This window comes from Lichenostomus cassidix, chromosome 15 (assembly GCF_008360975.1).
Source record: "Lichenostomus cassidix isolate B80296 chromosome 15, HeHo_3.0, whole genome shotgun sequence".
Classification (NCBI taxonomy): Eukaryota; Metazoa; Chordata; class Aves; order Passeriformes; family Meliphagidae; genus Lichenostomus; species Lichenostomus cassidix.
Window position 1 is genome coordinate 9,428,616 of NC_139496.1, and position 24,172 is coordinate 9,452,787.

Below are 24,172 nucleotides of genomic sequence, written 5' to 3' on the forward strand. Positions count from 1 at the left end.
CGCCCCGCCCTGGCCCCGCCCCCCCGCGCTGTTCCCGCCCCCGCGCGGGACGCGGCAGAGGACGCGGCGGCGGCGGCGTGGGAAGATGGCGGCGGCCGCGGCGCGGAGCAGGTACGGGCACAGCGGGGCTGGGGCTGTCACTGCCATTGTCATTGTCTGGCTCCGGCAGCCCTGTCTGACAGCCGGCACCCCGCGGGAGGTGGAGCCGGGCCGGGGGCCGCAGCCGTCCCCTTCTCTCCCCGTTCACTCGCTGACGTTTCCCTACCGGGCTGAGCGCGGTTGTGTGTGCAGCCTTGGCCCTGCCCTTGGCATGTGCGAGGAGCCTTGCCCTCCTTCTCCAAGCTGGAAAGGACGATAAGGGGTTGGCGTATTTTAAGAGCGAGAAGCGCGTGGCCTTGTACAGTTTGAAGTGGGTTTGGCGATCTGTAGCTGTCAGTGTGTGAGTCCCGAGTAGAAATGGGTAGGTGGGGGCAGCTACAGCCCCTCGGGTTATGCAGTGCCGGGGGAGGATGGCTGTCAGGAGAAGCACCTGGCCGGGCACCGACATTCCTCTACAGGAGAGATCCTCTTACAGGGTGTGCTTTTCATAGCAGCAAAACAGATTAAAGAATACTGTTTCTAGGCCACAGTTCTTAGTTGTATTCTTAGAAAGAACACACAGTCCCCTTATTCCCCCTTCTCTCTCAAAACCTCGAGAAAACACCTTGTGCACAGTGTGCTGTTACCTCTGGCCTCAGTGCTGGCAGTGGAGTGTTATTTCTTGTCCAGAGATGGCTGAAGACACAGAAGGGCTGAAGTTAACATGGAATTCCTTGGCAGTTCCTTCTCCATCAACCTGCAGTCGGGTGGGAGAGGCAGGAGGTCAATACAGCCACATGTATTTGTGCCCATCAAGGTCAGGCTGCCAGGGGAAGGTGAGACAGTTTAGTCTTGTCATCTTTACCTGTTTTTAGACAGATTTCAGAGTAAAATGGAGACTGATTTTCCAATGTTGGACACCAGAAACAATTTTGGTAAGAGCTTAGGGTTAGATGTTGTGTCCTTTCACTATGTTTATCTGTCTGAGGAGGTACCAAGTCCTGGTGTGCCCAGCCCTGCCTCAGCAGCATGAACAGCTCCTGGATGCTCCTGTGAAGCCAACACAATTTGTTCTGTTCTGACTGTGCATTTTTAATAGACTGTTATGTAGGAAGGCTAATAAATTACTCAAATACTAATGCTTTAGGCTGCAGCTAAGTTTTAATAATTTTTTTCTCCATTACTTTTTAGGGTTCGAGGACTCTTCTTGTAAATTTAAGTCAAACACTAACTTGATTAATCCCTTAGAAGTAGCCCACAGGCTCCCAGCGTACTGATGAGCAAGTGCTCCTTTTATTCTGAGTGTTTTAATGTCTTGTAAAACAGGCCTCGTAAGTCCACAAATTAATGTAGGTCTGGTGTATGACCCAAGAGCGTCAGGTGACCTCGTTGTTCATGACAAATTACAACATGTTGCTCTGTAAAACATAACAGGTTCTGCAGCAGTGGGAATGCTTTTTCCATCTTGCCAAGGAAGTAATATTCTGGGAGATGATGCAGCAGTGTGGCATGTTTAGCACCTGGTTACAGGAATCTGGGGATTGGGGAGGGTCTGTCCTGTCACATTCGTGTTAATAAAGGGATTTAGTAGAGACACTGAAGCTGAAGGGCAGAGTGAGAAATTCTGACACTGTTGCTATGGGCATAAGTGAAAACTATAGCAGTTGGTCCTTGGCTAATGTTAAAGCATAGTTAGTAAGTGAGTGCTGATATAATGATGTGAGTTCTAGACAAGAAATCTGCTATTTGTAGATTATTCTTTGAAATAAAGGGATCATATCAATATGTAACTCAGTAGAGACATGAAATTAAGTCTTTAAATTCTTAATAATCACTTCCTGGGATTGAATGGCCCCAAGTGATGCAATAGCTTGTAAGCTACTGAAGTAATTGTATCTTGGCCTGTATCTGATCAAGAGCAGATGAAAGGCCAGAGGGCAGATGAAGACATTCCAGCTGAGGCATTGCCTCCCGGGAATGAGCAGGTTGCACAAAGATCTGGTTCTTCCCAAGGGCCTGAGCCTGTTGGGATGTGAACACTGTCCCTCTGCTCCCTGTGATCCTGCCTGACAGCAGGATGTTGCCAGGCCACAGTCAAATACTTGTTTAAACATGCTTATTTACAGTCTTGGAACAGTTTTTGTACAACTGGATGTCTTTTTGTCTGACTTATTACAAACATGAAATTAAATATTATATATTAAACACATGAAAAGTCCTAGTTGAACCTTTTCTCTATATTGGCCACTTCCAAGTCTATTTTATGTATATTCAGAGGGGCAGAACCACTCTCACTGCAGTTCACCAGTGAACACAGTGGTAAGGTAAATTCTAAAGAAGAGCTGCTGTGCCTGGCAGCCTTTTTACTTTTTCAGCTACACCACTTGGTCTAATGAGTGCCATAACTTCTTCCCAGAATTCAAAACTTTTCTATGTAATCCTCTTCCCTACCAGGATGGTAAGGTAAAAGCTACATGAACCAAATCCTAAGTGTCTCTCTAGATAGTTGCTGTTGTAGGAGGTTCTTAAGTGACACAGTTGTGGCACCCCAATGGAGATGGAACAATCCCAAGCACTAAACAATCATTATAAAATTTACCACTCCATTTGCATTTTAGAATTTCAAACAGGCCAAGACAGTACATGCTTACAACATAAATAGTTGCCTGTAAAGGCCTGTTGGCAAGATCAGCATTTGCAATGCTCAGGAAAGTATCACTGTTACAACAGAATTAAGCCTAAAAGGAACATGTCAGTATTTGTCAATAAAAAGAAAAGATAAAGATGCATCATTAAATAAATATCTGTAGGAACAGTTGGATTGTCAGGTTTTTCAATTTGTTTAGGCAAGAAGTGGACCACAAGAGACTAGGCTCAGTAGAAATTTTATGATAATTTGAGGAGACTTTTCCCTCTGTTATTCAGCTGCTAAATATTAGATTGTCACTACACTGAACGGCTGACATTTGCATTATTAAGAATTTGTACTTAAGCAGACACTTCTTGTTTATTGTATTTGCAGTTTGCTGTGCAGCTGTAACTTGCTGGTACATAAGAACCTCTGTGTTAGAGCTGGAGTCCTGTGGAAGCAGCCTCCTTCTAGGACATTTTTCAGTGGTAAGTGATGGTTTGTATTTACCACTGCTTTTAAATTCATGATTACTCAAAGTTAGGCAAATTGTGGTCTCATACTGGGGAAGATGAATTTCTTGAAATGAAAGCAGGAGTGGGAGTCCAGCATCAAAGACCAATTCCTGGCATATCCATAGATACAAGCTTGCAAATTATATTTTACTTCTTTGGTGTTATGTTTTCCACATAGTAAAAGAGGTATAGTTACCTTTTTTGTAAGATACATTATGAGCTGTTATTGATTGTTGCTTTCAAACTTTTCAAAACATCTGAATTTTTTTCTAGTGAAGATGATTCCTGTAGAGCAAATTAAAACCCATTAGCCATAGGTTTATTTTTCTTAATTAATTTCTGCACATTAGTTTGTTTTCTCAGGAGTCTGCTGATCAAAAATTACTTTTCTAAAAACACAATGTAATTTACCAGAGCGATTAATGTTAGAACAGTGTTTTTACATTTTAAAAAACCTGCTTAAATGAACTTGATGAACAATAGTTTGTGTATTTTCCACACAAACTACTGAAGTGACTGACTGAGAAGGGCAACATCAAATTTAATGCATATTTAGAATATTCAACCATATTACCTGCTTTGTAGAGCAGCTCTCATCAGCTATTCACCTTGAAAAGTCTGAGAAATTCAGATTTCATAAGTTTAACAGCCCTGTAAGAAAGAAAAGTTATAAACATCCTTTTCTATTTCAATCTGTATCTGTAATTTTAATAGATCAGGAAATCAGAGTTGGTTTACATGAAATGTTTAAGACTTGGTTAAAATGGTACTCGCATTTGGAGTTTCTGTAGCTGGGAAATACTGTGAAGATCAAATATTATTGTTTATTTTACGGGATATTTGTTTGTAAACTTGTAGCATATGCATTGTCATATTAGTATCACAACTAAAGCAGTCTTCAATTTTGGTTTCCTTGCCAGCTGAGCTATTGGTCCCATTTTCTATAACCATTTCTTTGGGTTAACTTGCCTGTCCAAATGCTTTGTCTGGCATATCATATATGGATATTTCATTATTGAAAAATATGCTTACACAGATGAATAGAAACAGCAGCTCTTTGTTGTCTATAAATCAAAGTTATTACAGAAAAAAAGTCTTGAAAGCTGAGACACATAATGCAAAGTTGTTGATCACGTGGAAGAAAAGGTCATGTTAGTCAAAATCAGCTTTGAGTTTTGATCAAGTCAACTTTTTAGCCTGTCATTTTCTAATTCTAATTGATATTTCAGATTCTGATTTGGATTTAAATCTAGATGACTTGCACATGATGTCTTTAGAAAGGATAGATCACTCTTCTTTAATTTTATCTCTATCCCTTATAATGGCCTCCTCTGTTTGTGTCATGTCCTAGAAGAAATTTTTAATTTGGTCAGAATAATGAAGCAGCATTTCTATTACTGCATCTGACTGCATAAACTAGAGCACTCCTACCATTATGCAGTTTCCTTTCTCATTTTGCATTTTCCAGCGTTTCTGAGGGAATGTGTCTTTTTCATCTGTTCCAGAGAAGGAAACTGTTACAACCTTTTAATCTCATTTGCTGAATATACTCAGTGTTTAAAAGAATTCTGGAATAGGTTGGCTTATCTGTGAGGGCTTCAGATTTAGGGTAGTATCTAAAAATGTTGTTAGTACATTAACAGTCCTGCACCTTTTTCATCTTGTTCTGGGCTTGTTTCTAGTGGTTCTTGTGCCAAGGTATGAGCTTTCCACACATTCTCATGCTGCTTTCCAGGGAGCAGCAGTAGCATCATTAGAGAACACGATGTTCAGCTGAAATCTAAGCAGTGCCAGCTGCCTAAACCTGGATGTGTTGCCAGAATCAGTAACTAGCGTTCTTGTCTTAGAATTTGTAACCTTGTATGAATTCCATTTGTGTCTAAAAGGTGTTGAATTTTATTTTGTCAGGGCAAAAAAGCTTAACAGTGGCATGTTGGATGCTTTTGCAGTGATCATGTTTTTGGAGACCAGTTACAGAAGTGCTGTTTTATTAATTCTGGAGATGGGGAAAAGTCAACTCTTCATTTATCAAAAATTTAAATTGCATGTGCTGTGGCTTGTGGAGCACCACATTGTTTGGTCACTATTACAGGAAGAGAAATGTTCACATGGGTGTAATCAACAGAGGCTCTTGAAGCAGAAACTGCTTGTCCCTCGATCCAAACCAGAAAGAGCTGTTCCCACTGTGAGGGTTTTGGTTTGGGAATTTGTGAAACTGCTGAAATAGCTGAGCAGCTTTGCTAACTTAGAACCAAAGATGTGGTGGAAGGGAGTTAAAGGCTTTAAGGCTAAAGAGTAGCCCTACTGGTCTGTGTACAGACATTTCTGTTGAAATAGTGATGCAAAGTTGAAAGGTTGTAGAGTCTTTGTAAACTCAAGTCTGTCTTTTTAAACATTCAGCTGTTCTAAATGATTGCTCTCCTTTACTGAGGATTGTTCTTTAGGAAAGAATAGTTTTTAGAATCTTAACTGTAACTGTAGTTGCTGCCTTGTTTGTTTATAGAGTTTGTTTTTTTCCCCAGAAAAGAAAATACTTTTTATTTAAAGTAGGAACAAAGCTGGTTTTGTTCTATGATGCACTTAGGATGTATCATTTATGCAACATTTTAAATCACAAGCGTAGAAATTTAAAAAAATTCTATTTTGATAAAACGAAGTGTGGACAAGAATTTCTTCTATTGGCCATGTTTTTGCAGCATCATGGCTGAATGCTTCTAATAAACTCAAGTCCTTAGAACTAAAGCCCTCCCTACTGTGAAACAATTGTGCTTTGTCTTTATGTGTGCCTAGAAATAGAGTTGGTGTTGATTGAATTCTTTTGCTTGCTAATGCATCCTTTCATAGTCAAACCCTAAGAAGCCTGACTTTGATGGAGCAAGATAAAGTGCATTTGATTCTGGCACATCCAAGTTAATGATTGTGGTGGAAATGACGGCAATCAATATCAAGAATTGGTTCCTCTGGGCAATTTCTGTCATTTTCTGATTTGTACTCATTGCTGAGAACTTCTGACTGGAAAACAGACAGGAGCAGCTCAGTCTAATACTGGTTTAGCCCTGGACAGATTTGTTTTCTCTGAAGATTTTGGAAGGGAAATACTCCCAGGGCTGTGCCTGCCCTGTGCTTGGTCTGTTGCTTAGTGACCACACCATGTCCTTGTATCTCACAGGGACTGCAAGGCTGGAGTAAGCAGGAGGAGCTTGGTAGTTACACAGTAAAAAAGATTTAACTCTTCATGTCTCTTTTTTCATGAGGTGACTTGTATTACAGCAGAAATGTGCCTGTTTTCCTCTTTACCAAACCTACACTAAAGCAGGTCATAATTTCCTTCCCTCTTCCAGTTAACTGTACAATTTGGGGATTCTCTAACTGAAGTGAAAGCTTTAATGACTGAGAAGCAGGAAGCTTCACAGCAGTACACATTGTTCCCCTGCAACTGATTATTCCACATAGTACCAACATTCTTACAGTTAGAAAGTATGATAGCACTATCAGACACTAATTTTATGTATTTCTCCATTAAGCTTTCAGGGAGCACAATTTGTATATATCTTTTGGGGAGAAGAATGTTGGAAGCATGTGGGGTGGCAGGGAGAGGAATGAGGTTAAAACCACAGATGACCAGTTAGTGTTGGTCAACTGAGTTTCAGTAACTTGGTAAATTGCAATAAGTGGAGTACTCAGGAGCACCTGTACATACCTTCTGTGTCAGATTTATTTTCTAACCACATTTTCATCACCCAAGCTCACATCCCTCACTGCACAGAATTGTTTTTCCTTTGCTGTGTAGCTGTTCTCTTTTCTGAAGTCTGGGATTTGTTCTGTTACAGACAGGAAGAAGCTTCACACTGCTCCGGTGGGGCAAGTCTTCCGCCTGCGGCCCTTCCATGTTCTGGTAGCTACAGGTGGAGGATATGCAGGATACAGAAAATATGAGGATTACAAGTTGGAACAGCTGGAGAAGAGGGGCATAGAAGTGCCTGTGAAGCTTGCAAGTGAATGGGAGGTAAGAAACTTGAGGCAATTTTACTTCTGCCATGTTTGATGCAAAGCTCCTTTGCTTCCATTTCAACACAGGAATCTTTAATTTGTCTCTACTGACAACATGTTCTTGACAACTCACAGAATAAAGTTTCTGTCACTTCAGTAACTCATTTTGGCTGAAGTTATGATACATTAGGAACTGCCAGCAACTCCTTCATCTTTTAGTGTGGCTGACACCATATTGTGCTTCACAAGAAAGCTGAGATGGAACTAACACCTGGTTAATAAAAATGTACCTGTTTCCTGTGTGAATATACAAGAAGACCTTTTTTCATAGGTAACACTTAGGTCTGTAATCCCTGTTGATCCTGAGGGATTTTTGCCTTTTCTTTTTGGATTCCAAGGAGTTGAGAAATTATTGTGGAATTGCAGTGCGTGTGTATCAGATTCAAGGTGAAATACCCATTGCAGCATTGAAATAAGAAATACTTCATGACTTCCTATAACTGCTGTATTACAGCCTTTGAAGTATTCAGTATATTGTACAACTCCGTGTTGGACAGTTTAGAGTGTATGTGGTGTTCTTCCGAACAGCCAGGTGAGTGTCTGCTTCAGTGTCACTTCTGAAGGCAAGGAGTTAAAAATTCTAGGATTGTAAGGTTGTGTAGGAGATGCTTCAGTGTGACCTTTGGCATCCTGGTTTCTTTGCATTCCTGAGCTCACTGCTGGTGTGTGAGTGATTTGGCCACATGCCTGTGGGGGGACTATGCTGGAATCCCTAAATTCATTTTCACCAGTGACCCAAATCAGATATGATCCAGACAGTCCAGATGCTAACAGCTTAAGCTATGATAGCTCCTGAGGAATCTGTCTGTAAATCTGTCTTCTGTATATTCTTTTCCGGCTGAAGTTTGTTTCAAATGAGTTCTGATTTAAAAAAAACCAAACTGGTAAGTGTCCATGGAGTATTTATTTAACAAGGCAATGTCAATTCAGTTTTGATACTTGAAAACACATATTCTTTTGTTATTGTTCATACTTTCTGGTATGAAATTGGGTAATTCTCTTCTTGAATTTGCATTCTTTCATTGTACTGATATGCTGGTTTGTTTTTATTTGGTGAAGCAAAGAGTATTGCTTTTGATGAAACAGCTCTAAAGGATTTGGTTTTTACAGTGAGGAAACACACAAAGAATTTCAAACTGATAACGCAGGGCCCCAAATGCAGCAGATCCTGGTAGGAGACACTAACAAGATGTCCTAGTCCTTCCTGATGTGTTTAAGTTCTGTTGAATGCTTCTGTGGGAGGGAGGGGAATCACAATAGTTATGAGAAAAAAGAGAAACTGTGTTCAGACATTGCAGGAAATATTCCAAACAATGGAGGATTCAAGAAAAATAAGAGCTGCGTTGTTCCTTTTTATTGTAAAGTGGAGTGGTTTTTTTTGCTGACCTATCATTTTCCATTATTCTGGTTTTTGCATCACTGGGCACACACTTAGGAGTTTGGAAGGGGGTGTTGTCTTGTTTTTAGGGCAGAATAAGCCTTTGCATAGGCAGAGAGAGACCAATTGTGATTGAATGGGCTTTGAAAGAGTGATATAGAACAAGAAACTGGTGCACATGCCCTCACTGCTGAGCCTGCTGCTCTGAAGTGCTGATTCCATGGTACCAGCCTCATGTTCCTGTGGGAATGTGGACCATCTTCCACCTGCCAGCTGTGCGTGAGGCAGATTCCCCTGCTTCTGAGCAGAAGACAGATATTAAATGGGTAATTCTCACCCTGTTGAGCAGGCAGGGAAGCTCTCCCTGTACCTCTCCCTGAGGTACACACTGAGATCCTCACTGAGGTGTGCATCATTTTTGAGTGAATTAGAGTCAGTACATTTCTCTGTGGTTTTGTTTTGCTTAAGCTTAATAAAAGAATGGGGAGGGAAATTAATCTGGCTCAAGTCAAGTGTCCCTTAAGTTTCTCCTCAGGGAAAGACAGAACTATTGTTTCTTTAGCACAGACCTTTTCTTTCTGTAATTTTCTCAGAGACATTCTGTCGCTAATAGCTTGAGCTGATTAACGCCTTAGTGTCTCCTACTGTGAATACCAATGGGGATCAGCTTTCATTTAATTAGATGAGGTAAAGCAGAGGGCTTGGACGGAGACAGGTAGATGTTTATCAGATGCATGGAAGCTTATTGTTCCAAATCCTTGCTGTCACAGAACATTTCCTGGCTGGAATCTGTATGCATGGCATGCCATTCATATGCTAACTAGAAGCATTTTGCTTCTTGTTACCTGGGCACTGAGGCACTGTTGATACAGGATCAAAGAATTACAGTGGGAAACCTTGGCCAGAGGGGGAGTTTGAAGGAAGAGATTGGCCAGATGAACAAGAATTTTGAGAGAGAGGAATTTGTAGGTGTCCTTTGCTCCCATAGTTTGTTCTGTTCTGTGTTAGGGAAGAGCAGTGTTTGTTGGAGTGACTTGTGCCAGGAAAAGCACACTAAACGTCTCTGTAAGTGAGCTGCAGTGTTTAAACTGCAGCTTATTGTCACAGGCCAGTTTTAAAAAACAGCCTAATTCATCAGGGAAGTGCTTGAGCACAGATTTAGGATCTGGATTCTCCGAAGTAAGAACAACACAGCCTTTCCTACTGATGTCAGAAAGTGCTCATATTTATGTAACAGAAGATACTGGAGCTCTTTTGGCAGTACAATACAGAAGGTGTTTTTCTTGGCCCAGAGGAGACATTTAGTATTGTGGTAAGAGGTGTGTATCAAGTTCAGGAAAGAGCTAATGATGGAAGAATATCACCTTTTTTTTTTTTTTACTCCAACTTTGGAAGAATGAAACATAATCTCCAGTTGGTTAGCCTCTCATTCATCATTCTTGCTCCCAGGTTCTGATGCTTAGAGTTTTATTGTAGCATACAATAATATGCGGTTATTTTCAAAATCCCTATAAAGTGGTCCAAAGTACACAACAAAGATGGCCAGAAAATGTTTAAAGCATTGACATTTCAGCAGCATCAAATTGTGTAAGGGGTGCGATGGTGTGGATGTTTTACTGACACTCGGCTCTCCTGGAAAACTGAACCAAGCAAAATCAGTCTGGGTTTGTGATTTTTTTTTTTTTTTTTTTTTAATCTGACCAGTGGGAAGGCTTTTTGACTAGATGAGTCTGTTCTATCTCGTGCAACTTCCTGAGCATCTTGCTGGGATTATGGAGCAGTTTATCTGTGTGTTTCGGAAGCAATTTATGAGACTGCAGCACGCTTTCCTGCTTTGGCTGCCAGTGCCTGTGTGGGATTGTGTTACCGCACCAGGACACGCGGTGGGAAGCTGTCTCCGGGAAGCTGTGCGATGCACAGCATCCGCTCCCGTGCCTTGTTCCCCGACAAGTCTCTTTTCCCATTGTCCGGGCCAGCGGCTCTTTGGGAAGCTAAGCGCTGATCCCCAGGAGCGCCCGACCCTCCCAGGGCAGCCCCTTGTCCCGCGGGCCGCCGCCGGGCAAGACATCGCTGTCGCTGTATTGTAGTGCGCTCCAGTCTCTCTTCCTTTTGGTTCTTGCTGCCCTGGCCCCTCCTCCGAAGGGGCCGGGGCCCTGCGGGAAGGAGCCGCCGAGCAGCGCCAGTGGCTGGAGGCGAGGCGGGGCAGTGCCGTCGGCCCCGCGCCGCTTCCTTAAGGCGAGGACGGGCCGGCAGCGCAGCGGGCGGGAGCGGGACGGGAAGCGGGGCTCGGGTGCCACCGCCGGCAGGTAGGTGGGGAGCTGCCGGGGGAAAGTGGGGGTGGCCGCCAGCCGCTCCCCTGCCCGGCCGGAGAAGGGGCCCCGGGGGCGGGATGGCTCTGCGGCGCCATGAGGGGGTTCGCGGTCCGCTGAACTTTGTTCACGTGTCTGAAAACTGCTTTGAAAGGAAGGGTCGGAGTCGTATTTCGGCGATTGAAGGCAAAAAGCCGGGACGAAGGAGACTTCCCGGGGCATCAGGTAAGGGCTGCTGGACCACAGGGCAGATGTGTGAGGGCTGGCGGCCAAGGAGTGATTCACTCTGCCTTGCTGGAAATTACAGGTGATGTTCCAAAGTCGACTCTCTCATGAGTAATTCCTGAGTGGATTTAAACAGAATGAGTCTCTTGGACCAGCCTTATCGCAGTCCAGAGTCCCGCGGGGCGGGCAGGGGGATGAGGAGCCGCCGCAGCCTTTGCGCAGCTTCCGCCGGGTCTGTGGGGAGGACGTAACGCAGCTTGGGCTTCCTTTAGAGATCCTTTATGTAGTTGAGAGTTTGCTTTACCGATATCTTAAGCTCAAATAATGAGGGAATAGTAGGGGTTTGTACTGGGGAGTGTTGTTTTAAACCATTAATTGGAAATTGTTACTACAAAGTATGAAAAGGGTGCCATCAAATTTCATGTCACTTTGTAAAGTAAATAAAGCTTTATCTCCCTGCTTCACAGAAGAGATCTTTGAGACCGTGTAACAGGCTTTTTGCACAGAATTCAGATTTAAGTTTCAAAAATAATCCAGTCGTCTATGGCCATCCTAAAATACTACTTTTTCCCCCCTGCTAATACACTAAGAGAAAATGTATAGGAAGGCTTTTTCAAATGGGAAGTAAAGAATTTCAGGCATTAAGGCTGGATGCAGCTGAGCGTGGTACGTTTCCTGAGCCATCGCTGGCCATCCAGCGGTCCCGTTGGCCAACTCCTCCCGGTAGAGCCGGGAGCGAAGGCGCTGCCCAGCAATCCCGCCGCCTTGGCAGACGCTCAGCGTGCGCTCAGGTTTCCCAGCAGCATCTGGGCAGTTCTGTTGTGCTCGCGGAGTTCAGGAGCTCCTGCCTTGGTGTGGAGCATCCAGTGTTCCTCGTGCCGGGCTGCCTGCGGAGAAGGCTGGGTGGGAGCAGGGATGACGTGTCTGACATTCAACAGTTACTGCTGGGAAAGGAACGGGGCCGTTAACAAACGGTCACCGAGCACGTCTCCCCTGATTGAAAGACCGTGTTTTTGCTGGCACTTGAGTACAGCCCTGGGATGCATTCGGTGCATTTTTTTAAACAGTAGTTCTGTTACCAGATGTAGAAAATGTGACCAGAGGGCTTTGAGCACTGACCAGCACATTCCAAGCCTAATGATTCATGCCTATGGTTTAAAACCAAGGCTGCAGGTTTGGAGTTCAGTTGTGTATTAGTCTTTCTTTTTAAAACTTGAGAGAATAACTTGAATAGTTAACTACCTGATAAGTAATTACGTGAGGTCACTGGATTTGACGTTTACTTGAGCTGACAGAGCATAAGAGTATTGCATAGCTGGCAGATGACCAGTTCTCTGTGAGATAATTCTCTATGGATTGATAACTGCTGCTTTATTTGCCCAGCGTGGATTCTGGGTGAGTTCAGACAGGTGGGGAACTTTAGTATTGGTGTTAAACCCCTACAAACCAAAAATTTTAAGATTTTTGTCTAAGCTGATGATGACACAGGCTTTGGGCACCGCCCACATCCCAAGAGGTCCAGCTGTTGAGATGCTATTACATGATTTCCTCTGTAATGAGCTGTTTGATGAGCAGTTCTTGTTCCTTTCTCCATGGAAAGCAGGTAAACTGAGGGTGGATTTTTCATTTCAGCCTTCTTACATTGTAGGAACTTCTTACACTGTAGGAATTGCTTCTGGGGCAGCCACAGCAGGGACGGCAACTTGACATGTATGTCAGCATCTAAGCAGGAATCAGGTATTAGCATCCTGGTGAATGTAATGAGGCTAGTAGAACAGAACTTAAGAGAAACATTTTGCTTGGCTGAGCTCAGTTTTTTTTAAGACATGAAGGGAAAAAAGCTTTTAACACCAGTATTTTTCCTTCCCGGAGAGGAATCTTGCTTGCCCCACATTTTTTTGTTTTGGACTGAAAGGTGGTACTACCCACAGCATCAGGCTGTAGAACATTTCAGTGTCTGGGGTTTTTTAGGGAGCAGGTCAGCTGTTTAGCTGGTTCCATGCTTTTATAGAAGCAAGCTTATTCAATCTAGAATACACTAATTCCTTAAAAGTGTTTTGAGGGATAAAATAGAGTTTTACTGGAAGAGCTTGTTACCTCCCTTATCCTGAAGGGAAGAGCACTGAAGCAAATGTAGATAAGACTTGTGTTTGCTCTGTTGTCTCTCTGCAAAGTCGTGCAAGGGTGAAGGTTGCACAGGAGGAGGTGGGATGGGGAGCAGGGTTCTTACCCAGCTCCACCAGTGCCAAACGAACTCACTTCCCACAGGTCTGTGAACACACCTGTTCAGTGTGAAAAATAATTTTGTCTTGGCCTGACAAAATGTCTATTGAAACAATGTTGTCGATTTAGCTTGTTGCTGTTTAAAATTAAGTATTTACTGGTGGTAATTTCTGATGTTCTCTGTGAATCGAGAAGTAGCTCCCCTGTGCTCCTTGTTGCTTTTCTTTGAATTTTGCTAGGATTTTGGCTTACTGCTTTCAGCATTTACTATACAGATGGCTTCATTTTTGTTGTGTAGGAGTTTCTTGTGCCAGCCAGAGAAAGACTAAATTATATTTAAATAGGAAAACAAAAAGAGTTGGTGCAAGGCTCAGGGAGGAAACAGAATGTTTTCACTGCTTTCAGCTGATCTTAAATTAGCCTTCTTTCAATTAGCTGGATTTTTTTAAAATACGCAATTTTTAAAATTCAGATTAAACAACAAGCACACAGGTCTTAGAAATTTCTGACACACAGAACACCATATAGAAGTTCTCTTCCTGAAAGAAATACTCTAAAGCAGGATCTCCAGAGGTGTCTCTGGAGAGTATCTGTAATATTGGGAGTTGAAGGCCAATTAAAATACACAATTACCGTTTGCATATTTTTTCTTTGAGGCCTGACTTGGATGCCATTAGCTAGTTAATTCTAGCTTTTTGTGCTGGTCCTCCCACTCCTGGCCTTATCCTTATTACAATACAACCTTTTCCCTCAATCAGATCAGCAGTGCTCTTTTTGATCTACTCTGTTGGGCACACAGTTTTCATGGTGCTTAGAAAGCTTTGGAAACAAGGAGGGGTTTCTTTGTTTTCAACCCAGGTTTAGCAGAAAGCAGAAGTGAAATGGAGCCACTAGAGAGTCAGCCCTGAAACTGTTCTAACTATTTGATTTAATCTTGAGGTGACATGTAGCTATCTGACTTCCACTTTTTGAACCAGGGTTCCTTTAACAATCTAAATCCAGTCACAGGAGATGCAGAAAATCTATGTTTGAGGTGTGTTCCGTAGGGTTAAAGAGGGAGATTTCTCTACGTACATTTAGAATGCTCAGATAGAAGTGCTGCATCCTTTGGTCTTTAAAAAACAAAACAGTTTCCTTCATTCCTGTTTTATATTTTACTTCTACCAGACACAAAAATTGTGACAGTACTGAAAGTCACGTAATAGACAGATAACACTTCTTTTATACCCAGCTCTCAAGCTGGCCCTAAAACTGGCTCACTTTGTATGTATTTGGTTATTCGTAGAAGAATGTCCATTACCTGTTCCCCTAAATTAGTGTTTTGAGATGGAAGGAGACTTCAGGACATGGATGTTTGTGTCTGGCCACGGTTGTAAAATAGATGCTCCTTTCCTTTCTGTTTTCTTCTTTCCAAGCTGGGCACTAAGAGCAGGAAAGGATTTTTGGTGCCCAGCAGTCCAGAAGTCTTTAGTGGCAGCTGCTGCACTGCAGAATTGAAGCTGGGAGTTATCTCCTCCTCCTCTCCGCCCCACTCCTCCTCCCAGCCTCGCATTCAGGCTGGCGCTGGAATGAGGTGTGCAAGGCCAGCTGGCTGCTCCTCTCACTAGTGCATCGCAGCCCAGCAGCCTGGGACGGACTGCAGGGTGTTTTTTGGGGAGTTGGGTTTCAATGGCCACCTGGACTAGCAAGAAACAAGGACTGCTCATATGGACAGCTCATTTTTATCGTGTGCAGAGTCGGCTTTGTAGTGGGATGTTGAAATGTGACACAATGCCTGTTTGTTTGCAATAGCTGCAACCCTCGTAGCAGAGATTCAAGTGGGAAACAGAGAGGGAATCCAGAGACAAACCAGCGGGGGATTTAGGAACTGACGCCGTGTCCTCTCTCCTCTGTCGGAGCAAGCAAAGGAGAGGTAGAGGAAAAAAGACTGAGCCTTGCAACAGCCATCACCCTGACGATGTGTCAGTCAAACACCCTGCAGGGACCAGAGCTCCACACAGGGAAATGGTGAGATGCTACAAAGCTTTATCTAACCCTCCACCCTCTTGCTACAACCTCCGCAAAGTTAAAATTCATGTCCGGAGGCTGCGTTCAGGGAACGGCGGCAGCAGCAGCTGTGCCGGGGACCAGCACCCACAGCTGGAGAGTCCAGGCCCGGCTGGCTCTGCCGGTGGGACACCAAGTAGGAGAACTCGTTTCAGGTACTGTTCAGTATTTTCTGCTTTGCAGGAATGGTGACTGAAGCGGGAGGGAGGCTGGGAGGGTTTCTGGGCAGAAGGAGCGGGAGCCATCTGCGAAGCTTTTGTTTGGCCTAATTACTATAAAGCTCCTTATGCATTGCAATTGGCAGAGAAGGGTATGCTGTTCCATGACAAGGGGAATGGGGAGGCTTTCATTCCTTTCCCTTCTACTCTCTATCACTAGGAGAGTGGAAAAATTAGTTGAGGGGCCGCTCTGAAACCAGGCCAAGGCAGTGAGAAGCCCGAGGGCTCCAGAGCGATGCAGCTCTGCAGGGATTGGTCCAGGAGCGACTGCAGTGAAGGGGGGGAGAGCAGCAGGAGGGGGAGAACGGGACCCAACCCGGCTCCTGGCCCACCAGCCCTTGCAGGCTGCTGGGTGGTAAGGATGGGAGGGAAAATGTGAAGCGTCCCTTCCTATTCCCATGTCGAGTCAGTCCTACCTCCTGCTGAGAAGCTGGCTTTAACTCTGCTGGGACAGCACATCTGCTCAGGGTTTTTTTTCCTTGTTGCATTATGATGCACAGATCATTCTCTGTTTATTTATTAATTCTTCAGGGGAAGGAAGTGTTTTTTCACTGCAGAAAAAAATCTCTGAGCCAAAAGCCATCTTGCATCCTGAACTGGTGACAATTGTACCTGTCTGCCTGATATTTTAATTCTGATCCAAGTTTTGAAAATAAGGAGTTGGCAAGAAAATTTCCTCTTAAATTCTCAGCTTCTTTCCATCTTGGAAAGACATATGCAGTATTTTGTAGTTCCTCCGTCATGTCACAGAATCCCTTGAGAGAGCGAGCTGTTGGGAGCAGCCAGACTGTGCCACTCGAGTTTGTGTGTGCACATCGCTGTGTCCTGGTTGCAGGGGAACAGTCTCCTAGCCAGGAGTTCAGTCAGTCATTTGAATAGTTTGCCCTCACGTAGGCAGACTTCCATTTGATAATGGGACCTTGGAAATGCCAGTGGTTTCTTCATGAGTAGAAGCCAAAGAATAAATAGGGACCTGAAGGGTTTTGCATCAAGACTTCCTGCAAGGGTCTGAACTGAGGCCCTTGCTGTCTGTCCTCTGTTAAGAAGCTGAGTAGCCTTTCCCTCTGAAAGCTAGAAGGTCAACTTCTGCCCATGGCCATTTGTGCAAAATGAGATCCCTCTCAGTCAGGACATCCATGTAACAAAAAAAAAAATCAGAGATGCAGCTCGTTATGACGTAGAGGATTTGATTACTGGGCTGTGGAGACTAGATTGTCTTGCAGTAGTAGAAGTATTGGCTTTGTCCACATGTTCCCTTTTCAGAACGAGGGTACTCAGTGAGACTGGTCTTCCATTTAATTTTTGAGGGTGTCATTCATAAATGTGACCTATGAGGGTGAACACCATTATTTGGACAGAGAACTTTTTTATATAAACTGTTCTTCTGTTTTGGGAATGGGAAGAACTGATCAAAAGAAAGGAGTAAAGACTTGTAGTATCAATGACGAAGTAACATTTGGCAGGAATAACTCACCCCAGCTGTGGGAAGCTGGTGGCTCTGCAGCTGAGATGCCTGACCCTCTGATGTTGTGTATGTAATCTTTCAGGTTGCAATTCCCCCAGCTGGCCCTGAGGCGAAGGTTGGGCCAGCTGAGCTGTATGTCTAGGCCTGCTCTGAAACTCCGTTCTTGGCCTCTGACTATTCTCTATTACCTTCTGCCTTTCGGTGCTCTTAAACCCTTGACCAGAGTGGGATGGAGGCCTATGAGCAGGGTAAGTGTGAGCAGGTCTCTCGCGCGCCGTGTCTGGGAGCTGTGTGTCCTGGAGGAGCTGGCAGCAGCTGGGGGGAAGAGTTCCTTCATGCAGGACAGCCTGGTGATCACTGGTGTGAAAACAGAGGTGCAGTTCATGCTTCTGTTTAGTTTTCACTGTTAGTGGTTGTGTTGACTAATTGCTTTACAGAGAAGTGATTTTTTTCAGGAGCAGAGAATTACTTTGTCCTCTAACAGGGAAAGTCAACAAAGTTTTCAAGGAATTCAGTCACCTCATAGTATCAAGGCTAGAATAAGGAAGACCAAACCTCTTAGCAAATTCCTTTTCACAGTCACATTGAAATGGTCTCTTGCTTTTTGTTATTTTTGCACAGAGAGGGTTTGTTCCTCAAGTTCATTGAGCATTTTTAGTCCAGCATATCTAAATAATATACAAATAGCTGCTCTGATACTGTTGAGAACAGTGTATGGGATGCCTTGCACATAGCAATTCTTCCCACAAATCATGCAATTTCAGAATCCAACAAGCAAGTAAGTATTTTGATTGAAAACAGGAACAAAATTGCCCTTCTTAAGCCTATTTCATTGAACATCTGTTCTGTTGGATCCCATCAACTTGAAAATCAGGCTCCTTTGAAGAGAAGGGGCTACTAGGAAATACCACTTGTGACAATTTGTGTGATTTTATAATTGTATGTACATTTTCTGTGTTGGTGGAAAACAGCAGTTATTTTAGAAATTATAATACAGTATAGGGCATGTCAAAATGGCAATGTGTTTTTTCCTTCAGTACTTCAGCTTATGTAACCTAAGGTACTGTTCATGTAGAAGGTTTTATCTGAAGTAAGATTAGGTTGGTACTTCCTTTCTGAAATATCCCTGTATGTACACAGGATGGTGATTTGTAAGTGAAATCTTAATTTGCTGTATTTGATATGATGGAGTCAGTGTGTGCTTCTGTTTGTGTTTATGGCTGTGTTTTGCAAGACTTAATTATGATGGATATGATTAATGTTGAGAACAAATCATGATTCTCACTAAAGAAACCCAAAGTTTCAGCTGCGAGTTGAATGTAGCTGAGCTGTACTGTTCAAAAACACGGCGCCAGTCAGCAGATGACCACTTCTTTTGCAAAATTGGCTTCAGAGTGTTAAGTTCCCTTGGTCTGTATTCCCCAGCTCCCCCCAGTTACATCATAGCCATGTGAGCTTCCTGGCTGACAGGCAGTACCACAAACCCCAGAAGAGTTGTCTGCTGGAATTATCAACAGAAAGATGTTGTCATCTGTCCACTTACATCAACAGCAGATACCTCTTGCCAACTTGTTTCATTTGTTTTCCTTGCTAAAACTTGGGCTTTGGTGCAAGGCCAAAGGTGTATTTCTACAGAAATAAAGGCACTTTATATTCTGGCAATTAGCGGCTCCCATCATTGTGAGAAAAGGAGTAATGCTGGTGTAAGTTTATACTGGTGTAGCTGCATCCTCGCAGGTACATTTCTTTGATGGTACTTGTATCATTAAAGCAGTACTAAGGGTGTGGGAAACACCCTTAGTAGTAGATGCATTTGCAGAGCATGTCATCCAACACTGACAAGTTATTTTCCAGTCAATTTTCATTTGGTTATTCACAAAAATTTATATGTTGTTAATGTTAAACCTCTCTGATTAGTATTCTACTACAATATGTGCAATGTCTCCTCCTTGCTGTAAGCCTCACATTGGGCAGTTTCCACTAACTTCAATGTGGAGCTTCAGCCTGCAGGAGAGTAGAAATTCTGGCTTCAGTATAGTTATATTAAGTTTCATCCTGTCCCTTATATACTCACAACAAAATGGAGGGAGTGAGGATGAAGTGCAGTATTAATTTTTTGCTGCCTTAAAGGCTACTTTGTGTGTGATCTAACCCACGAATTCAAGGGAAGAGTTCACAGGAACAGTTTGATCCTTCCTCTCTTGTGGGGAGAAGTAAGAACTCCATCAGTGAGGAGAACTCACTGACGTGCTGCAATTCTCCCTTCAGGTTGCCCTGTACAAGTCAGTCCCAACTCGGCTGCTCTCACGAGCCTGGGGTCGTCTGAACCAGGTGGAGCTGCCCACGTGGCTGCGGAAGCCTGTGTACAGCCTGTACATCTGGACCTTTGGGGTGAACATGAAGGAGGCAGCTGTGGAGGATCTGCATCACTACAGGAACCTCAGCGAGTTCTTCCGCAGGAAGCTGAAACCACAAGCACGGCCTGTCTGCTGCGTGCACAGTGTGGTGAGTGAAAGGAAGGGAGGGCTTTACCCAGTGCTGCCAGCTTCCTTCAGCCCCCACAGGAATGGCACTGCTTCATGAGGAATTAATGAACTTCTGCTTCCATTTCTTCTCTTGCTGCAGATTAGTCCCTCTGATGGAAAGATCCTTAATTTTGGACAGGTAAAAAATTGTGAAGTGGAGCAAGTAAAAGGAGTTACTTATTCTCTGGAATCTTTCTTGGGACCTCGGATCTCCACAGAGGAAATGCATTTTAGTCAGGGTGAGTTCTGTGTCAGTTCTGCATTTCTTCTGCTCTGCCCTTTGTGTGTTCTCTAACTTAGACTACCTGGCTATGGCAAATGACTGCAGGAGGAATATATTTAACCTCTTCCTTTCCCTGCTTTCTCTGCAGCCCCACCTGGTAATTCTTTTCAGAAACAACTGGTCACAAAGGAGGGGAATGAGCTCTACCACTGTGTAATCTACCTTGCACCAGGGGATTATCACTGCTTCCACTCACCCACGGACTGGACAGTGTCACACCGACGGCATTTCCCAGGTTGGTCTCTGTTCCTAGAAAACTGCAGAGCAGCTGTGGAGGGAAGCACTGCTATGGGCAAGTGCAGAAGTTTTACAGTAATGTGATAGATAATGGTAGAAAAGTGCTTTGTCACAAATAGTAATGAGTTTTACAGCAGTATAGTTTACCAGAGCAAAGCACGCATAATAGTGAAAACAGTGGTACTGTATTCAAGTTGTTTCAGTTCTTTGAAGTACCCATTGATGCATGTTGACCTTATTTGTTCCCAAACACTGTTTATTGTATTTTCATGTGAAATATAGATAGTTCTGCAGATCACACCAAACAGTAGTTTTAAGTATGATCTCTGTGCTTGGCAAAGAAAATGCAACTGAACACTTACACTACTGGAGCTGGGACCAGATGTTGCTTCTTGCTATTTTACTTCTTGGTATCTAGCAAAAACCTAAGTATTTGGATTTGGATTCAAACACCATGAAAGCTTGACCTGCCACACACATCCTTCTGTGACCCCTTTGTTTTCATCACAGCTTTCTCTTTCATTTGCTCTGCCTGGCACTTGCCTCTCTTCCTACAAATGAGTTGTTTACTGGATCAGCTCCAGTTACACTGAGAACACCATCTGAGTGGCATTACAATATTGCTACAAACCAGACAACCTAACCTGAACATTTTCTCACTTCAGGCTCTCTGATGTCTGTGAATCCTGGAGTTGCGCGCTGGATCAAGGAACTGTTCTGCCACAATGAACGGGTTGTCCTTACAGGTGACTGGAAACATGGCTTCTTCTCATTAACAGCTGTAGGAGCAACAAACGTGGGCTCCATCCGCATCTACTTTGACCAGGTGAGCAGGATCATAGCAGGCACCTTTCTGGTGTCAATGCAGCATAACAAAATTTAAAAAAAAACAAAAACCAAAAACTTATTACCCTGAAATTAGGGCGTTTCACAGTACTGATATTCTAAGACTAATCTAAACAGTGTTGTCTCCAATACAGACTATTTTTTTAATATTTCTATTGCACCTTTGAACTGTGAGTTCCTGCATGAAAAATGCCTGAGTATGTATAGTTCACAGTTGTGGTGATGAATACAGAACACTGAATTCCTCCAGTAAATCCTTCTGTTCTTCCTTCTCTGTACAGGACTTGCACACGAACAGTCCAAGTTACTCTAAAGGTTCCTACAATGACTTCAGCTTCATATCCAATAACAACAAGGAGGGAATCCCCATGAGGAAAGGGGAACATTTAGGGGAATTTAACTTAGGCTCTACGATTGTACTGATCTTCGAGGCACCCAAGGACTTCAAATTCAACCTCAAAGCTGGACAGAAAATCCGCTTTGGAGAAGCACTGGGCTCTCTATAGAAACTCTCTCAGCAAGAAGATTTTCTATACAAAGGGACTCTTTTCACACCACTGAGTGTTTCACTTAGCAAGTTTGTATCACTCAGCAGGACCTGGGTGAGGAGAAGAGATGTCACTGCTGCGTTAAACTTGAAAGCATTTGGTCTACATTTACCTGCTGCTGAATGTAGAAACTGAATTGAATGATCATGGATGTATCGGGTACAGCTGCCTTTAAAGATGTTGCGCATGGTGGTTTCTGTCCCACCCTGTGCCTGTAGTCTTTCATGTTCTGCCCTGAATGTGCCACAGGATAATTATGTTCTTAGAGCCTCTAAGTCCCTTTTAAGCCTTCCTAGGCAGGTGCAAGGGGAAAGTGTGGAGGTAGAGGTTACCTGAATTTAAAGGGACACTGACAGGCTGAGTCAGACCTTGTACCTTATATCTGCAGAATCTGTTTTTCAGACCTTGAGTAAAGAATATGTTCTCATATTTATTTTATTCTAAGAAACTATGCTGAAATTCTTAAATAAAGGCAGCCTCTGAATGGACAGAGGGCCAAACAGTAAAACTGGCTGGTGTAGCTTCACGGCCCAAACAAAGCAAAACGTGCAAGAGTCAGTCAGTACAATAATTAACACTCATCCTGAGTTTTCTGCTGTTACACAACTTTAGTTCTTTTGTCTGACATTGTCCCTTTAAAAATAGACTTTACACTATATTTTAAACCTGAAAACAGAGTCTACATTCCAGACAACAGAACTTGTCATCTTGCGATTTTCTTTCTTTTTTGTTTTAAACAGACAAAGCTCTGTGTCCTCTTCCTAATCCATGGTTTTATTTTGCTATTCCAGGCCTTAAAGTCTTTATGAGAGACAGTTACTTCACCTCTTGGATTAAGGAGTTAGAAGACACAAGGCGTATTTTTCTTGGGTGATGTGATAGCAACTAAAATATGTTTTTACTTTCTGCTATATATCTTAATTGTTACTTTGTCACTAAATTATTGAAGAATTAGTTCCACTATTACAGACTATTTCAGCTGCTTCAGGACCAATTTTTATTGCACAGAGTGAAATGCCCTATGCACTGACTGTGGTTAAAATATTGTGGCTCTTTGAAGAAATCCCCTGTTGCTTCCCAGTGCCAGTCTGGCCCTCCCTTGCCTGGCACCAATTTCATCTTACTCAAAATATTAAAAAAAAACCCCACTGGCTCTGCCTTCATACTTAATGCTAGGACTGTGCTGGGGGCTGAAAGCTTTGTGCTGAAGCTTCATCCACTGTAAAATTTTAGAGCCTCTTTGTGACTTCACATCAAGAAAAATTAAAATCTAACACCTTGGATCTATTGCATGTGGCACTGACAAAAACCACTGCCAAAGTAAAGAGGAATTGAGTTTTAAAGCCATGTATCGATTGTTTTTTGAGAATAAACTGTTTCAAGTCCCAGCACTTAAAACATTTAGAACTGATTTTGCTGTCCAGAGCTTGTTGGAGTGGACACGCTTATGAAACCTGCCTTTCTGCTTTCTGAAAGATTTCTTGTACTACTTCCTCGCTTGAGCTACTTTTCTGCTACTTCAAGGAGATGACAGGCTTTGACCAGCTCTGATCTCCTAAAGAAACCCTTCTTTGTACACACTGCGGAAAATAGAATATAATTTTGTTGTACAAATGTCCAGTTTGCCAAGTCCTGTATGCTTAGCTTGTCATCAGGAAGGAAGGGATGATAAACTGCCTCTAAGTGATGTAGCCCAGCCATGAGTCAGATGAGGGTGGCTGTTTGGGTGACAAGCAGGAGAAAATTCATTTGGCTCCAGGAGTCAGTGTTTCCTCACTTTACACAGGGAGGAGTTTGAAAGCTTGAAGTGGCTCTCAGCCACCTATCTCGTTAAACTTTTTGGCATTAGCAAGTTAACTCCTGCAGCAGTATAGTACCAGATACAAGTTTTTATGAACCTTTGACAGTGAGAAAAGAGTAAGGCAAATATCAACCCCAAGAGGATAAAGTTACAGTAACCTTTTGGATTAAACTTCAATGTCACGTTAACAATAGAAAGCATATTTGTTCTAGTGGATGAGAGAAAAAGACAATTGAATCTTTTCACTCTTTTCCAATGGGGCCTATGACATCCAGACAGAGCCAAAGGAAGTTTAAGCTTTAATTTCTTCCTACTCAGCAGCATCATCCCTAGTATCTGAAGGTAACTATTAGCCTAGTGACGGAGGATGGGTTGCTTGATGTTTGCTTTATTAAAAATCTCAGAAGGAAGAGAGGATTCAGCATGCAAGTGGCTGTTTTTGTGATGGTTTTAATACTGTGCAGAGCGAGCTAATAAACCAACATTGCTTGTGATGCAGGGGCCAGCAATGCACCCCGGGAGTGAAAACAAAGTTCCTCGAGGGTACTGATAATGCTGTGAATTTCTCCTGCATGGAGAATCCATTTAATTCAACTGTATCAGTAGCACGGTATTTTTGTATGTCAAAGTGTATGACTTACTGACATGAACTCATTTAATTGCAAACGTTTTGAAATAAAGAGTCTTATCTGTGTTGCTTATCTTTCTGGCATGACAGATAACCTAAACTAAGTATTGCAAGTGCAGCACGAGGTAGACGTAGCTCTAGTTTGGTTTTGATCAGCTACAGTAATGA

General features: G+C 43.1%; 2 protein-coding genes across 7 annotated transcripts in view; one reads left to right on the forward strand and one right to left on the reverse strand.

Moving 5' to 3' along the window:
* Positions 1 to 40: 40 nt before the first annotated feature.
* On the forward strand, positions 41 to 24,077 carry PISD (phosphatidylserine decarboxylase). 5 transcript variants are annotated; one of them, XM_085076044.1, is made up of 9 exons: positions 11,101 to 11,184; positions 11,267 to 12,579; positions 15,199 to 15,608; positions 17,219 to 17,384; positions 19,405 to 19,641; positions 19,762 to 19,900; positions 20,033 to 20,179; positions 20,847 to 21,007; positions 21,309 to 24,077. In XM_085076044.1, the coding sequence occupies exons 3-9, from the start codon at positions 15,412 to 15,414 to the stop codon at positions 21,531 to 21,533; spliced, it is 1,272 nt and encodes a 423-aa protein (XP_084932170.1). In that variant the 5' UTR covers positions 11,101 to 11,184; positions 11,267 to 12,579; positions 15,199 to 15,411; the 3' UTR covers positions 21,534 to 24,077. The 5 variants fall into 5 exon arrangements, with proteins under 5 accessions (XP_084932172.1, XP_084932171.1, XP_084932169.1 ...); XM_085076046.1 differs by lacking the exons at positions 11,101 to 11,184; positions 11,267 to 12,579; positions 15,199 to 15,608; positions 17,219 to 17,384 and adding exons at positions 41 to 111; positions 3,101 to 3,195; positions 7,053 to 7,228; XM_085076045.1 differs by lacking the exons at positions 11,101 to 11,184; positions 11,267 to 12,579 and adding an exon at positions 7,090 to 7,228.
* The window catches only part of SFI1 (SFI1 centrin binding protein), a 28,548-nt gene continuing 24,792 nt past the window's right edge, over positions 20,417 to 24,172 (reverse strand). For both annotated transcript variants that reach the window (XR_014855350.1, XM_085076023.1), the window contains exon 31: positions 20,417 to 21,034. The gene's annotated coding sequence lies outside the window, so the exon portion shown is untranslated. The remainder of the gene's footprint in view (positions 21,035 to 24,172) is intronic.

What these genes read in the sequence shown, in the direction of transcription:
- PISD (XM_085076045.1), top strand. Translation starts at nt 15,412, where the DNA reads ATGGTGAGATGCTACAAAGCTTTATCTAACCCTCCACCCTCTTGCTAC. An exon ending in TCTGCTGCGTGCACAGTGTG is followed by an intron (nt 19,642 to 19,761) that starts GTGAGTGAAAGG and finishes CTCTTGCTGCAG; the next exon opens with ATTAGTCCCTCTGATGGAAA. An exon ending in GGAAATGCATTTTAGTCAGG is followed by an intron (nt 19,901 to 20,032) that starts GTGAGTTCTGTG and finishes CTTTCTCTGCAG; the next exon opens with CCCCACCTGGTAATTCTTTT.